The 17,238-nt window shown below is 39.2% G+C and overlaps 1 protein-coding gene across 2 annotated transcripts in view; it reads right to left on the bottom strand.

Moving 5' to 3' along the window:
- Nucleotides 1–5,741: 5,741 nt before the first annotated feature.
- PRRX1 (paired related homeobox 1) overlaps nt 5,742–17,238 on the bottom strand; it is a 79,870-nt gene continuing 68,373 nt past the window's right edge. The window contains exons 4-5 of one of the 2 annotated variants that reach the window (XM_069545658.2): nt 14,768–14,839; nt 5,742–9,055 (exon numbers count right to left, since the gene is read on the bottom strand). In XM_069545658.2, coding sequence (XP_069401759.1) covers nt 14,785–14,839 — 55 coding nt within the window. In that variant the 3' untranslated portion in view covers nt 5,742–9,055; nt 14,768–14,784. The remainder of the gene's footprint in view (nt 9,056–14,767; nt 14,840–17,238) is intronic. The other variant, XM_069545657.2, reaches the window with a different exon arrangement.

Here is a 17,238-nt window from a genome sequence, read left to right as displayed (position 1 = left end):
ACAAGACTCTGGAAATATACTGAGGATTGAATGTTTCAGTACTGACTAGATGTAGAAGTGAGGACAAGAGGCATTGCACTGGTGCTCAAGTGGTGCCTGAAAAAGGCACACACCGCTGGTCTAGACACTTAGTACATCTCCACCCCTAGGGTTCAGTGATTGGATCATGAGTGTGCATAAACCAAGCCAGGACATTAAAGTTATCTCCCAGGATATTTATAACAGGAGATGGTTTCTCAGATCTTTCTTCTAAGCTAAAAGGATACAGGTCTCCTCTGCCAGCAGCCAATTTCCTTACTCCATGGAGAAAATTTGCCTGCAGAGATAAGACACAGACAGGGGGTTCTGGTGATGTCAAGTCTCAGTTCCAGTGACTGAGCTTCTCAGAACTACCTCGATTCCCTTGACTCCTTCTTTCTTCCTCTGATCTACCTCCAAATCTAGCTGATAAACACCCTATTTAAACCACCTCAACCTAATTTCAGTTGGGTTTCTGCCACTTGCAACTAAAGTGCACCAGACAATATAGAAATGAGTATTACAGGCCTTCACTCTAAAACTAAATGACCTGAGGTATTCTGTGCAACAGGGAGGATTTCAACCCAATGCCAGGTCTGCAAGACTCCAAGGGTCAGACTGTAGAAAACTCTGAATTGCAACAGAAATCCCCCCTTGTCAAATAAAGACGTTGGAAACACAAGGAGACAGAATGGAAAGTACTGGGGCTAAGAGGAACTAAAGCAATAACTGGAATCTTCCTTCTCGGCCCCTTCTCAAACCTCTCTGCTGTTCTGTCTCCCCACAAGCATAATGTAAACCACAACTCAGGTAAACCACAATAAATTGATATGCTGACTGATAAGGGGCAGATAAAGTGAAAATGAAATTGCTCAGTTGTGTCTGACTCTTTGCGACCCTATGGGCTGTAGCCTGCCAGGCTCCTCCGTCCATGGGATTTTCCTGGCAAATTTACTGGAATGAATTGCCATTTCCTTCTCCAGGGGATCTTCCCAACCCAGAGACTGAACTCAGTTCTTCCGCATTGCAGGCAGACTCTTTACCATCTGAGCCACCAGGGGACAGATAAACTCTGTTCAAAACACTCCTGTCACCCTGTCCCAAGGAAGACTTGAAAGAAGCCTTCAAGCTGAGGTCCTATAGATGCACAGAGGTCTGAGTCCAATTTCTAAGAGAGAAAAAAATGTGGGGCCAGAATGGGTTCATATTGGAGATTTATGACTCAGAAAGCTTTCTGGCACTGATTTCTAGTTAATGTAATCTCCAGAAATTAAATCAAAAGGCAGCCAAGCCTGGTGGCTCATCCATGGGGATGCTAGAGCCATATTCAGGCTAGAGAACAAACAAAGGCCTGCACATTCACATACAGACACTAATGTTATAAATTAAGCTAACAAACTGTTAAACAAATTATATTCCACCCTCCTCCATTAATAAACCCATCTATAATGACAGGAAAAGCCAGGTTCTCATTCTAAATTCTCAGACTGTTTGCTTTATAGTTCCTTTCCAGAACACGGCAGTGTAGAGAGCCTCTGGCCAGGCCTTAGACTGCAGCCTGTAGCCTCCCCACTTCTCTTCTCACCCAGCCCCATCCTGCACCAAAAGTAGACATGCATTGTTGTTGTTTAGTCGCTAAGTTGTGTCCGACTCTTTTGCCACCCCATGGATTGTAGCCTGCCAGGCTCTTCTGTCCAAGAAATTTTCTGGGCAAGAATACTGGAGCAGCTTGTTATTTCCTATTCCAAGGGATCTTCCCAAACCAGGGATCGAACCCACATCTCTTGTGTCTCCTGCATTGGCAGGTGGATTCTTCACCACTGAGCCACCTGGGAATAACTGCAGCATGCATATCCGAGGACCAGCTATCTACCCCAACCCCCACAAATAGTCGTCCCAGGGAAAGAGGCTAATGGAAACCCTGAACGTGGATTCCAGATCATTTGGAAAGGAACTTCTAAACCCCAAGTGCCTGAGGGATGGTTTGCAATGAGAGATACAGAATCCAGGTGGGCACAGTCATCTGGCCTCATAGACTCTTTGCACAGTCAGAGGAGTGCTGGTGAGACCCAGAGCAAGGTGTATGGATCTTGTTAGGCCTAAGGGTATGGGCCTCATTCCAGTGCCTGGGATCCCAAGAGCTACTCTGGCTCCAGGAGTATTTCTCTGGGTTCAGTAGGCAACCCTAGTGTCCTTTAAGTAAAGCTCTGAGTAATTTGAACTAGTTTGATAGGCTTCTGCCACCTGCCACTGAAAGGATTCTTATTAATACACTTTCAATGCCAAAAATCTCAAGCAAGTGATCTATAGCAGTGCTCTCCAACCTTTTTGGCGTCAGGGACCAGTTTTGTGGAAGACAATTTTTTTTCACAGACCAGGGCAGGGTGGGGATGGTTCAAGTGCATTATATTAATTGTGTATTTTATTATTATTACATGGAATACTTACACTGCTCACCACAGTGCAAAACCAGATTATCAGGCATTAGATTCTCATAAGGAGCATGCAACCTAGATCCCTCAGGTACACAGTTCACAGTAGAGTTCCGCTCCCATGAGAATCTAATGCCATCACTGATCTGACAGGAGGCAGAGCTCAGGCAGTAATGCAAGCGATGGGGAGCAGCTGTAAATACAGAAGAAGCTTCACTTGCTCGCCTGCCGCTCACCTCCTGCCGTGACGTCTTCTTCCTAACAGGTCATGGACTTATACCAGTCCAAGGCCTGGAGTTTGGGGGCCTCTGGTATATAACCACTGCTTCCATTTTTATCAAGCACTTATTCTTACCATAACTTGCCGCAAAGTACCTTCTTCCAGCACTCAAGTACTCTGTACTCTAGAAAATCACTAATCCAATGGCCTCTTCTCTATCTCCAATTAGCTGGTCTGCTCTACAGCATTTGAGTATATTGAGCATTCCCTTCTTTTCATTTATTTTTTAAAACTTTTTATTTTGTGTTGGGGTATAGCCGATTAATAATGTTGTGATAGTTTCAGGTGAACAGCGAAGGGACTCAGCCATACATATGCATGTATCCATGCTCCCCCAAACTCCCCTCCTATCCAGGCTGCTACATAATATTGAGCAGAGTTTCATATGCTATGTAGTAGATCCTTGCTGGTTACCCATTTTAAATATAGCAGTGTGTACACCTCCATCCCAAACTCTCTAACTATTCCTTCCCCCTATTTTCCCCCCTGGTGACCATAATTTTGTTCTCTAAGTCTGTGAGTTTCTTTCTGCTTTGTAAGTTCATTTGTATCTTTTTTTTTAGGTTCCACATATAAGGGATGTCATACAATATTTCTCCTTCTCTCTCTGACTTACTTCACTTAGCATTACAGTCTCTAGGTCCGTCCATGTTGCTGCAGATGGCGTTATTTCATTCTTTTTAATGGCTAATATTACGCTGTATATATGTACCACAGCTTCTTTATCCATTCCTCTGTCAATGGACACTCAGGTTGCTTCCAAGTCTTAGCCATTGTAGTCAGTGCTGCAGTGAACATTTGGGTGCATGTATCCCTTCAGATAATTTTTGTCTCTGGATATATGCCCAGGTGTGGGATTACAGAGTTATAAGGTAGCTCTATGTTTAATTTTTTAAGGAACCTCAATCCTGTTCTCCAATTTACATTCCCACCAAAAGTGTAGGAGAGTTCCCTTCTCTCTACTCTCTCTCCAGCATTTATTGTTTGTGGATTTTTTTTTTTTTTATGATGATGTCTGTTCTGACTGGTGTGAGGTGGTATCTTCAAAATTTACAAACAGCTCATGGTGCTTAACAGCACCAAAACAAACAACCCAGTCAAAAAATAGGCAGAAGGCATTTCTCCAAAGAAGACATACAGATGGCCAAGAGGCACATGAAAAGATGCTCAACATTGTTAATTATTAGAGAAATGTGATTCCCTTCTTTTTAAAAACTTCTCTTTTCTTAAATCTGAGATAACAAAAAAGCTGAGCTCTCCCATATTTTTTAAAAAGCTCTTTGTAAATTGCTTTCAGTAGCTCTCTTCCTAATTGGAAGTGTTTTTCAAAGTCCTGTCTTTCTCCCTGGGCTGACTACTTCCAAAAGGCACTTACTGAAATAATTATCTGAGTCACAATGATACTCTTTCTTCTCAAAGAATTATTCATACAGACCTCAAGGTGTCACTTCCTTAAAGATGAATCCCAAATTTCTGTCTCGACCCTTGACCTCAGTTGTAAGCCCTACTTCTTCACATACTGAACACTTACATTTCAGGTTTTTCTTTTTTTGGCCATGCCATGCTGCATGTGGCATCTTAGATCCCTGACTAAGGATCAAACTCATGTCCCCCACAGTGAAAGTGTCACGCCTTAACCACTGGACTGTCAGGGAAGTCCTTAGAGTGCAATATACCTTTCTCCTGTTATTGGCCCTCTCCTGTTTTTGCAGATTTTTGTCAGTAATTCATCCCCCTCGTGCCCTGGTTTCGAATCAGGGTTACTTCACTCCAGTCTCTTTCTCCAATCATGAAGTTCTGTTGATTTTTTCCTTGCAAGATGTTTCCTATGCATCCTTTGTTTTCTGTTCCTCTTCTATCTGTTCTGCTTCCAGTTTCTGTTCTGCTCTAGTTCATCTGCATCCTTTTACCACAACAATCCTGCAGACTTTCAATGAATCTCGATGGCCTGAGGAAAAATCCATACTCCTTTGACACATAATGCATTGCAAGATGAAGAATCAGCTTCAGTCTTCAGTGTTTTCTTCTACTCTGCTTCAAAATAAGCTCTCCATCCCTTCTAGGCCCATCTTGCCATGGTCCTGAAACACAAATTCCTCATTCTTGTATCCCTCCCTTCATCCTTTCTTCTGTACCACTCCTCCCACCTGAAATCCATCGCCTCCCCTTCCCCTGCCCAGATCCTTGCTGAAGAAACTCAAGTCCCAGTTCTTCAGTAATACTCTCTCCCATTCCAGCTCAGTGTTTTCTTGCTTCCTTTTCTGAACGCCCATCTGCTTTATTTCTTGGACACATTTATTGTCTTGAACTATAGGCTTCCCTGTGGCTCAGAGGGTAAACCGTCTGCCTGCAATGCTGGAGACCTGGGTTCGATCTCTGGGTTGGGAAGATCCCTTAGCGAAGGAAATGGCAACCTACTCTGGCACTCTTGCCTGGAAAATGCTATGGACGGAGTAGCCTGGGTAGGCTACAGTCCATGGGGTCGCAAAGAGTCGGATGCGACTTCACTTTCCATTGCATAAATTTGTTCATGATATATTTGCCATTTAAATCAGATTTACTTTAATTTGTATGAAAAAAACCTCATTTCCCTATTTCATTTTTCTACCACCCCTCCCCCACTTACTACACACTCAATACTGTAACAATAGGTGCTTAAGAAATTTTACTTTGTTACTTCTTCTTTCTAAAAGAAAAGGCTGTTATTAATCTGTTTTGTCTAATGATATACATTATTGTGGATACTAAAGAGGTGGGTGAAAAATAGCCAAACTCTCCTTAAAGGTTCATTCTGCACTTACTCATTCTACTGAAAAGTGCCCCCACCTTCTCCTACTGTTGTCTTTGTGAGAAACAAACAAAATATATAGAAAATATTATTATACTCTAAGAAGTTATCTTATTCAGAAATTCCTCTTACCTTCACTTTTTTTCTGAATGCAGTCTTAGATCTTAGCAGATCTGTTTTTAAATTTCAAAGGGAAAAGAACCATCAGACTCAGCAGACATAGTTGTATCCTTCTTTCTTTTTATTGAAAAGGAATCACTTCTATTCTAGCGCAAACAATGTATATTTTACATCACAAAGCAAGATATAATTTACATATTACATTTCTTATGAGATCTTTATACCCTAAATGTCATTCCCTTTTTTATCCAGTCACCTCTTCCAGCTTGATTTAACCTGCCAAGTACTCTACAAATCAGTGTCTTGTTTGGGGAGGGACTGGGAACACAGACGGTTGGCATGTATTCATCTGTTATCTGGGTATAGATGATGAAGAACAGGGCTATGCCTTTGAACTTTGTGGCCCTGAGGCCCTCTCACACCTGGTTTAGGAGCCAGAATGCTGTCCTTTCAAATCACATATGAAACTTCTATTTTTTTTAAATCAATAATGAATGAAAAAAATTGAGTGCTGGTACCCTGTGTACATTTCTCCATCAGATCCTTACATAGTTAATGTTTGTGGTATTGATTCACTAGCAATAAAAGCTCCTATGGCTGACAGCATTGATTACTCTATATTCCTGGACAGCAAGCACTTGCCCAGGCACTGCCTAATTTCATCCAGCACTAGGGTTATGGGGGTTCAGGCTTTTCTCTTTACCACTCAAAATGAATGTCAGGATGAAAGTTTCAAATGACCTTGTTTTATATGATCCTCTATCTCTTTACTCCCTCTTCTAAGATTCCCCCCATTTTTAGCAAAATCTTTTCACCTATGATGTCGATTCCCTGCAGTATACACCCCAAATCTTCTATTAGTTTGTTCTCCCCAAACTCCAAGGGTTCACTAGTTTCTTGGACTGCACTCTTTTCACAAAAAATGTTTTGATCTATTAGGATAAAACCTTGATAATCCTCAGCAGCTAGTGGGACAAGAGAATCAGTTGAAGAATACTTTAGGAAGCAGTAACGTGTGTCATTCGGCCAGCCTACATAAACCATTCGGTAAGAAATGACTTAATAGTATGTGAAAAGAAGAGGAAATCAGTTGATGAAAGCAAATGCATATAAGATGGGCTTCCTTCTTTAAAGGAAGTTTAGAGTCAACACTGGAAATACATTTTCAGGTTGATGACTATTTGACTGAAAATACCACCATTAATTCAATCTGATATGCCAGGGAAAATCACAAATGTGTACTGAAAGTGCACCCTAAATCCCAAATCCTTGCCTGTTACTCACAGTTGGCATATTTGGCCAAAATCAATCTAAAACTTTTTGACTAATTTTAAAAATTATTATAAATCCAAGTTGGTCAAGATGAAAATATAAGTCAAAGAGATGTCTGTTCTGTGTTTCTCAAGTTATTTTTTGGTCAAATGATATGGTTTTTGAGAGGTCTGCAAATATAAGCCTATTTCTCATTTCCAAATGCAAGGTTATAAGTATTTACAGCAAGGTAGCATCTCCTTGCTAGAAAACAAGGCTTCTGGGTACCATAGCCTTCTATTAACATAGTTTACTTTCATAGTCCCTTCCCTCCCATGGCTACAAAGTGCTGGACATACAGAGAGTACAGGAAAGAATAAAGGAGCAAATGATTAGAGCCTCACAACACCCCTGTGAGGTAGGTAGGTATTGTTAAACCCATTTTACCAAAAAAAGGTAAACCAAGGCACGGCATGATAGTGTGGTTTGGTCATGTCTACCTGACAAGTTACGAAAGCATGGGTGGAAACAAAGAGAAAGAAACAAAAGATCAGTCAGTCCTGGCTCCCAGCCCTAGATACTAAACTTTATTTCAATAGATTAGAAGATACAAATAGCCAACAATTGCCTTTCAAATTCTTAGAATTTAGATAAACCTTTAAGTATTTCACTGAATCACGTATCTTTCCTATTCCTGTTGAGTAGGAAAAGGACAGATAACTAAATGGCTTTTCCTCTGCTAAGTCTAATTCTCATGCTTGTTTAGTATGTATCAGCATTTCACCAGAGTTCAGGTGCCAAACTCAAGGACATTTTCAGAGCCTTGATTGTTTCTAATGTATTTAAAACACTAACGTGAAAGTTACAGCTGTTCTCAAACAGCTGCTTTATCAATTGCTCTGTGGCCATAGTAAAAATTTTGTGTAGAGAAAGAAAGGAAACAAGATCCCTAATAAAAAGTCTTAACCACGGTAGAAATAAGGACATTGGCAATGGTGTGAAATTTGCTCTTGGTAGTGTTTGAGAAACTGCAAACTCAAGCTTGTAAGAATATTTTATATATATATATATATATAATATATAAATATATACAGTATATATATAAGTGTGCATCTGACTACCCTTAAGGCACCAAAGAGATGTAGGCCATGCCTTTCACAACTTAGTGTTTGTTTTCCTAGAGAAATGTCTCTTCCTCTCTCAAGTGAAAAATAAGTCTTCTATCAAATAAGCCTATGTTAGCAAATTACTCAAGAAACAACAAATGTCTTTAACTTAAGATGGCTGTTTGCTTGGATAGGGGTGAGGGGTAGTAGTGAGGTGATATTATCCTCTATTGCTTAGAGCTTAAATCTAGAGCTTAGAGAGTAGAATTAGCCAGACATAGCCAATCACATTGGATTAGACAGGGCAGTGACCAGATGTTGCATACAATTGCTTTGTTTTCCCCCCATAGCAGCTGATGGAATAACCTTACCATGACCAACACAGATGGAGACAATGAGCAAGGGAACTATGTCTGGCACCAATTCTTCAGAAAGACTTTGGCTTTTCAGAAGTTCCTAGAGCTTCTGATCAGAGAGCTGAGAAGAAGGATGGGGTCAGGCACTGAGGTTCATTGAGGAGACTATAGGCAAGTATTCTGAATATATATATACATATATGGTTTCTTTGGCTGCTGTCGATTCTTTTAAAACCTATACAATCATGGGGGTGGGTGGGCTGAACTTAACTGAAGAAGCTCAGAGTATATTAAGCAAAGCATATGAAGAGAAGGAAAAACAAAATTAACACACACAGAAACAAGTGGTGGTGGTATCCCAGAGGGAGGAGGAACATTTGTTAACTAATTTTCATTTTGCTCCTCTCCTGCTTTTCTCTGCCATGGTCCCAATAGTTTAGTTCTGGTTTTTTTGTTTGTTTGTTTTTATTTATTTATTTTTCCAGCAGATGTAGAAATAACAGAGCAGGATAGGTGTCTTATGGTTTTTGATTTCTTCTTAGGCCTGTTTAATTATTTTTTTTCCTCAGTTGACTGTTGGCACCTGGTTCCTCTGTAAACTATATTCCTTGGCCTTCAGTCTCAGGTTGGCAATGCTGTTGGCCATGTTGATGCCCTGTGCAGGGTTATTGTTGGCACATGTGGCAGAATAAGTAGCCATGGCGCTGTAGGGACAAAGGAGAGAGCAGGGAGAATAACAGGCATTAGTTTCATGAAGTCGCAAGTCTGTGCCCCAGATGGGTGCAACTCTCAGGATGGGGGCAGGCGGATTGGACTACATGACCTCTGAGGTCCCTTACAGCCCCAGGTTTTCATTAGTCTAAGGCCCTTAGTGTGTTGAAGGTCCTTAGTGGCAAGTGTTTTGAAGGGCAGGGGAAAGCAGTGGAGAGTGGAACAAGGTGAGGGGGGAAGTATTTTCTGTGTTGGATACAGTGAGTAATGATTTATTTCTGGGGTGAGAGAAGAAAGCTGCTCATGGTGGATAACAGGTGTTTCATCAGCTGACCGATTAAAACAGTATTTAATCTTGTCCTGCCTACATCACTAGTTTCTGGGAGCGAGGAGGAAGAGAAGGAGGCATTTGGGAAAAGAAACTAAAGGGCATTTTGCGCATTTTGCCTTCCTCACTCTAGGTAGCTGACTTGAATTCTAAAACATTTTAACACATTTTAGATAATCACTGAATACCATATTAAGTAGTTTCCTTGAAGAACCAGTTAAACAACCTAAGATGACTTCTCTGGCTTTCTTGATCCACTGGTTGATGGTACCAAGTATTGCAGAATCAAGAAGTTTCCATCCCTATTGGCCTTGATTTTATATACTCAAAAGTACTTGAGCAGCTTAAGCTGCATGCCATGTCCATTATTTTGGAAATGTTTAAATACCCTATATAAACTAGCAAATGATCCAGTTTCAGTATTCCTGACCTCAGAGGTAATTGTTTCTGACTGTTCTTACTGCAGAGAAAAACCCAAAATCAGAGACTGTAATTAAGACCTAGGAATACCACTGGGCAGAAATTTGTAATTGGTGGCTTTCTGTTAATTACATCCAAGAATTTCTTTAAAAGGAAAAGTAAAGATTTCTTAGACTAGGATGCAAGGTATCTATTACTTGATACTAAATAGCCATAAAGGGACAACTCATTTTAATTAAATGAGCATATTTCTAGTTGTTTCTAAGATTAGCAAAATACCTTTCAACTGAGGGTTGGGATGAGATAGACTTATAAATGGAATGACAGGTGCTCTTCTGGTGCCTGCATTCCTGTGCAATTTTGTCAGCCACACAGGAGTTTGTGGTTCTGGGGATCAAGTGTTGGACCAGAAAGAGAAAAAAACTAAAGCTACTCTACAAATAGGAAGATTATATCATTAATACTTATTTGGGACACCATGTAGTCAAGACTTCGAGTCAAGAATTATAGTTCAAGACTCACAATAGCCTGTTTCAGCTCAGTTACTAGCAATTAACCCAGGAAAACTGGGTTAAAAATTATAATTATGTCCTACTAGAAATATACATCCTTAATTTAAGACCCTTATAACACTGGTATGTGTGTGAGTGTTTATATGGGTGTCCTAGTGCAAGAGGAAGACTCGGAAGGGTTCCAAAATAATACTGTACTCTTTCATTTTTTTGAAAAGGAAAATCCTTACTCCTTTCTGGGTTCCTGATCTTAACTGTCTAGACAAAGTTAGGTTCATCTATAGCACCCTGTACTTTTCCTCTTAGCACTTATTTTAATTCCTCAACTATAAGCTCCATAGATGAGACACCACATCTGCCTTGTTCACCACTGTGCCTCCAGGTAGAGCTAACACCATATCTAGCACATATTTAGCATTCAAGAAAGTATTTAGTGAATAGATAAGTAACTGAGAAATATCTAGGTACTGTATGATTAAACTGATAACTGCTCAGTATCAGTGATCTCCGTCACCCTGCTGTGAGTAAAGATTTCTAAAAGTATTTTACCAACAGACTTTTATTTTAAGGAACCAGTCCTTCCCATTAATCTTGGTATCTTACTAGGATGAGAAAAATCAGAAGGGACATATCACAAGCAGGGGCTGATGACTGCATATTCTTAGCATATTCTTAATCCACCACAAATAGCTATTAACAGTAACCAAAAAATGAATAAATATTGGTGCAGGTTAGATTTACTGAAGAGACTATTACTTCAACCACAATCTACCAAAAGACAACAGCTGAAAAACAGTCTCAATTCAGTAGGTTTTAATTAGGAGTGAAAAAAAAATAATCAGAACAACCTGTTAAAATGGGACACTTTTTTTTTTCCTGTTACAATATACCAAGTTTCACTTATTTTCAAAATCCATTTACGTATTATCATTTAAGTTCAATATGAATTACATGCTTCCATTCAAGACCCTATCAGAAAGAAATGCAAATCCATAAATCACATACTTGAGAAATTTCTAGGATATACTGAAATCTAAGATTTCAAAGACACAAAAAAATCTAAGTATCTAAGAAAAGAGACCTGGATTTGGGAAATGAACCTAAGTTGTATATTATGAAATCAACCAAATCAGCCTTTCTTAGCCAGATTTCTGTGAGAGAATTAAGTCCTAAAGATGATACATGGTACCAGTTTAAATGTATAGGCGATATGTTGGGATTTTGAGTTATCTGTTTTTTTGTTACATACTGAGAATAAAATTGAATGGCTTCTGAAAACAGGAAGCTAAAATTTCATGAAACAGCAAAAGGAGAAAAGGTTCTCTGATGGCAAATTAGAAATATGGCAAAGATGGAATACTGTGCTTTAAAGAATTTGACTCAGTTTCCTGAGACATCCTTTGAGATTCTAAACAAGGAAAGTCTCATTTAATAGAGATTCTCTCTTTCTTTTGATAATCAAGAGTGTGGTCTATTTTCCTTAGTTGACAAAGGGAATTAGAATTGTGGGGGATTAGTTTGCTGAAGATGCTGTTACTGTTTTCTAGAAATGTCTGTTGTACTTGTGATTTCAATTTTGTCTATTATACAACAATTTTGCTGTAAACTTCATAATTTACTAGTGTCATCTGGTTTTCTAGTCTGAAGACTTAGTATGGTAACACATTTCTTGGAAATATTGAGACTCTCTCTCTAATGCAGGCCAAATGTTAATATTCCAGATGAGATGAATGTTGATCCACTTCCCATCTCAAACCAAAATTAGTGAAATCAGAGTTGTATTTTACCTGCGAAACTAGATTTTCACTGAGACACCTTTCCTTAAACAACAGGCTTTGTTTGCAGAGTTGAGAATATCACTCTTGTCTAATCGTACTGTGGTTCTTTTATAAAGACACCACTGTGTTTTGAGACCATGTTAATGCCTTATAGGTAGCTCTCAAGTTAGAAGGTTATCTGAATAAAAAAAGCAGTTGCTATTAATGAATGAGTTTTGCAATATCCTAGATGCTTGATAAGTGATAAGATTTTCACTTGATAAATGTTTAGAACAGTTATAAATAAACTTTCAAAAATTGGTCTAACATTTCAGCATTGCATAGCCATAAGAAGTAAGACTGTCTGAATTCACGGCCTCTAAATAAATGCTTAGAATACACGACTGTATAGGCAGAGACCTCAGCGATATTTTGTGCATATATTAAAGAAAATGAGTCTGTTTTCCCTCCAGTAGTTTGACATGAGTCTAGTCTCTCAATCTAAATTAAAAGTGCCATTTAGGCAAGTAGGGACCAGTCCTTTGACATACCAGTGCCAATCAAGACATGTTACTGTCAGAAAAGATAAAATTAATCTAAAAACAGCTTAGTCATTCTTTTAAAAGGCCTTAGAAATACTATGAAGAGGACCCACTTCCAAAAGTAACAACAGATGCAAGAAAGCCTTGAGTGGCTGCCAATCTGAAAGATTGTTCATGACCACCTGTTTTCCATGTCATCAAAACTTTTGAAGCTCTGTGTTAGGAAAATAAAGAGAACTTTGAAATGTTTTCTCACAAGACAGAAACCGGTAAGGTTAATAAGCTGTTTTCAACCAAATTTTGGGAGCCATTAAGATCATGGCCTTCCTAAACAGGATTAAGCTTCCTGGGCTAAAAAGATGAGGTTAAAACTAATTAATTTATTAAGCACATGATAACACAAAGAGCTTGCTTACTGACACCTAGAGATCTTGCCTTCTGCCTATTCCTCTAACAAGATGGAGACACGAGATAAGTACTAAGACTGGGCTTTATAACATTTGGCCAAAGCAACATTTCTATTTGGTTTTTAAGAATGTAAAGTTCTTTGTGTCCATGACCAAGAAATCACACTGATGAATAAAAGGCATTGAGGAATCAGAGATGAAAAAGAAATACTTGCATCCCATCTGTTGATTCAGCAAATCTGCTCTGGAACTTGCACAGAGCTGACACATTTGAGTAAGCTTGAAATTTTTCCATCTCCTTATTTGGAGATTCCTAACAGATGGAGCTCAGCCATAGACAGCAGAATGCTAACCACCAGCAGGGTTAGAGTTCTGTTTTCACAGGGGGACAAATCATTTTTGATAATTTCAACCTACCTTGAGAGGTTGTCCTAAAGAATAATATGTTAAAATGGCTGTCAAACACCAAAGGAAGTATGGAAAATACTATGCATGGTATGGAAGCCAGGAAACTTATGAACATCTCCCCTTCTGCTTTCTAGTCACCCAGAATGCAATCCCACCAATCACAAAACAATTAAGGAGAGCTGAGCGTGGGGGTGGATAATACCTGACTCAGTTTTCAACTCTGTTTTCTATTTGATCCTTCCGGACAAATGATAACAAACTATGAAAAAATTCACCCCAAAGACAGATCTGTCAGCCCAAGAAGTCTGTGTGTCTTTCTGAGATCCTAGGGAATCTCAGATTTTTCCAAAGGCTATAGAGCTTGAGGTTTTTGTGAGTCTGTCTGTGATGTGTAAACGTTGGAGATCATCTCTTGGGTTTGTTCTGTTGTCAGTACAAGAACACCAGAGGTTTACGTGCTTCCATCTAATAAAATTCAATATGAGTTTTCCTAGGGGAATTTAAACTTTTAAAGAGAGACCCGATAAATCCTTTGGGAAGTGATCTTTTGTAATTTAAGTAACCATTTCCAACTTCTCTTTTTAAAACTCAGAAGTTGATCTCTTTAAATGTGCATTTAGCTCTTAAAGTAGACACATTTGGACCATATTTCATTACTAAGACTTCAGTTTGCACTGCATGTTCAGTGATCCATCTGCCATTGTAAACATTTTTCCTCTAAAAATGTTTTATATATGAAGTCTTGCATCTTTCTGCCATCTCAGTGATTTTTGTTTTTCTTTTTGAAATGCATGTTGCTTAACTATAGGTTCCAAACACCCCTGTGTGATACGTAATAGGGAAATTCTTACTAGCTCAATCTTAGAGATACAAGGCACATAAGAGATTCATGACTCAACTGGCCTGAAGAGCAACAAGAGCCAGGACAAGAACATAGTTCTTCTGACCTCTGTCCTATATCCCCTAAAGCCTCACTATTCAAAGCATGTACCAAGTGTCCATGTACCAAGCCTGGGCATCACATGGGAGCATATTAGGCATACAATTCCCAGGTCTTGCCCTAGACTTACTGAATCTGAGTCTGCACTGTAACATGATCCCAGGTGATTCATAAGCCCAGTAATCCTTGAAGAGTCCTTCTCTAGGCTATCAGCCTACCCTGAACTCTATGGACGTATTTTTCTTGCAGCTCTGGTTTCCAATAGTATTTCCCACTGGAAGACCTCACTGCTTTCATTTCTAGGACTGTAAGCCCCACTTTCTTGAACATACTTAATTCCCACTTACACCCTACCCCCAGCAGCCACCCTCTTCCCCCTCTGACAAGTTACCTTTTCAGTGTCTTCCGTTAGAATCCGTTATGAAGCCCCTCGTGTAAACAACATCTTGGGAGGGAGGAGGATCTATTTTTGAAAGTGTGAAAGGGAGAAATGAGCCAAATGCGTTCAGCAGATGTCAGGCAGCACTGTGACCACGATCAAATGAGGGGAGGAGAAGGTTGGGGGAGGGAAATTGTGGATAAGGATCACTGGCCTCTCTTTCACTTGTCATTAGTTCCCTTTGAAGCCCAGCCCTCCCTCTGGAAATGGCACTCCAGACCAGTACTGCAGAGCCAGACCATTCTTTATCTTTCACAGGAAAGGATGTCCCTGAGGAAAGGTTTCTTGACTACTTCATCCCAAACAACAGTCAAAAGTCCAGGACTTGGTAAATCACTGCTGCCCAAGAGGCAAAACTGTCCAAGTCAAGGAGTCCTAATAACTCTGGTGCTTGTGTGTGCTTTCATTTGCCTAAGGAAACAGTTCTGAGCAAAGCAGTGGGTATGCGCGCTGAAGACAAGCTTCTTTCAACTGGCTTTGAGTAGATAAAGAAGACACCTGCCAAGACAGTAGTGTCCAGTTAGGGACTACTTTGCTACTCTGGGCGACTCAGTTGCCTGCCTGACATCATCACCTCTAATATCCTCGAGGTAATGAAGGAGGTCAGGACATGCTATAAACAGAGTGAACCATATGTCTCAGTTTGCCAGGGACAATCCCAGTTTAGGCCTGTTGTCCTTGTGTCATTATTAATAGCACCCCCCTTTTACTCTCACAAGCGTCCCAGTTTGGATGATTAATTATACAACCACCACTCTGGATATAAGACACCCAGAAAAAAAAAAAAAAAGTGTTGGCCGTTTCCCATGTTATAATTCTGACTGTATGCAAGCTATCTGCTTTGAGGCTTGGTTTCCTCCTCGCTTCTTCCAGGGGAAAGCTGTGGAAGTCAGCAAACTGTCCTCTCTGGCAAAAATGTCTCCTCACAGTCCCTGGGTTGCATGTCTTATTCATGCCAGGGAATGCCCACACACTCCAGAACATGGACCTCAGTGGCAGGCATGCTTCCCACATCTGAGACAAATCCTGAATCAAACAGGCATGATTATGTCGCTTTCCAGTCTTACTCTTTTTACTATTTTCAGTAGAGTAAGATTTAATGTGAATGAAAGTAGGGTTATATGGCCTCAAACATTAGACAGAAACAGGATTCATGAGCCCTGGCTCTAACTCTGCGTGCCAAAGGCTTAAATTCAGGCAAGTGTTCAGTCTCTTCTTTGGAACCAGATCAAGGACAAAGCTGCCACACAGAAGCATCCAAGGATTAACCAAGAGAAATGCTTTTTAATGAATGTCACATGTGAGATAACTAATTTGACATAATAGTACCAACAGAAATAGCGAGTTAATTTTCCATAACACAAAAGATCTATCATTTCCTTTGCTTTTCATCACTTGGTTTTCTTTTATATTTCCTTAAAAACACTTATATTTCCTACCAAGCTTCAAATGTGAGATCATAATGAGTATTTTGGCTCTAAACACAGCAGAAATATCTTTAAGGAACAAGATAATTTTTTGCCACTTTTTGAAATTAATCAAAATATAAACACTTCAGTCAACACTGGGTCAAAAACATAATTGTTGATTAAATTACTGTTTAAACCATCATTTTTCTACTTAAATCTGGAGATTAATTAATTCTTCATACAGAATATGAACAGTCAGATTCTGTGAGATTTTTAATTATTTTTAACAAACTCTGTGTCTAAAAGAGAAAAGATATAAAAGTATACCATGAATTGAATAAGAAGTAACTAGGTTATATGATTTTAAGTGAAAGGAGCAGAATACAAAATAGTATTTACACTATGTCTATACTATACAAAATACTGAACTCTAATTGCAAAAATAAACAATACTTATCTCAAGATGGTGGAATTATGAGTGTTTTTTTTAAAGTGTATCTAGTATTTCTACACAATCTTTCAAATTAAAATATAACACTTCCCCAAAAAGCATACATAAATTGCATGCTAATAATTTCAGTTAGATGCCCATATACAAAGTATGTATAATGCAGGCATGGGATTTGAACTTCTGCTGAGGTCCAAGTAATCTAGTCCAATATTAAGGTTTTCATCCCCACTATGCAGGATACTGCGCTCTGTCTCTCGCTGGTAAGGACCACATGACAGCCATCTGGGTTATTACAGCTGGTAAAAAAAGTTCCTTACTAGGATCCAGGAATAAATAAAAAGGAGCTAAACTTCCTGGTTGTGACCAAATTCAAACCAGAGACTTCAAGCTCTGATCCACATCCATTTCCCAAACCATTTAATGAGTCTATGAGCTACCAATATTTATCAAAAAAAAAACAAAAAAAAAAAAACAAAAAAACCCACCAAAGCAATCTTTCACTTACTTAAAAAATTAAAGAATATGTGATTTTATAATGGTCTGCAAAATATATTTTTCAGTAA

This window comes from Ovis canadensis, chromosome 12 (genome assembly GCF_042477335.2).
Source record: "Ovis canadensis isolate MfBH-ARS-UI-01 breed Bighorn chromosome 12, ARS-UI_OviCan_v2, whole genome shotgun sequence".
Lineage (NCBI taxonomy): Eukaryota > Metazoa > Chordata > Mammalia > Artiodactyla > Bovidae > Ovis > Ovis canadensis.
This window is presented reverse-complemented; position numbering and strand designations above follow the sequence as displayed.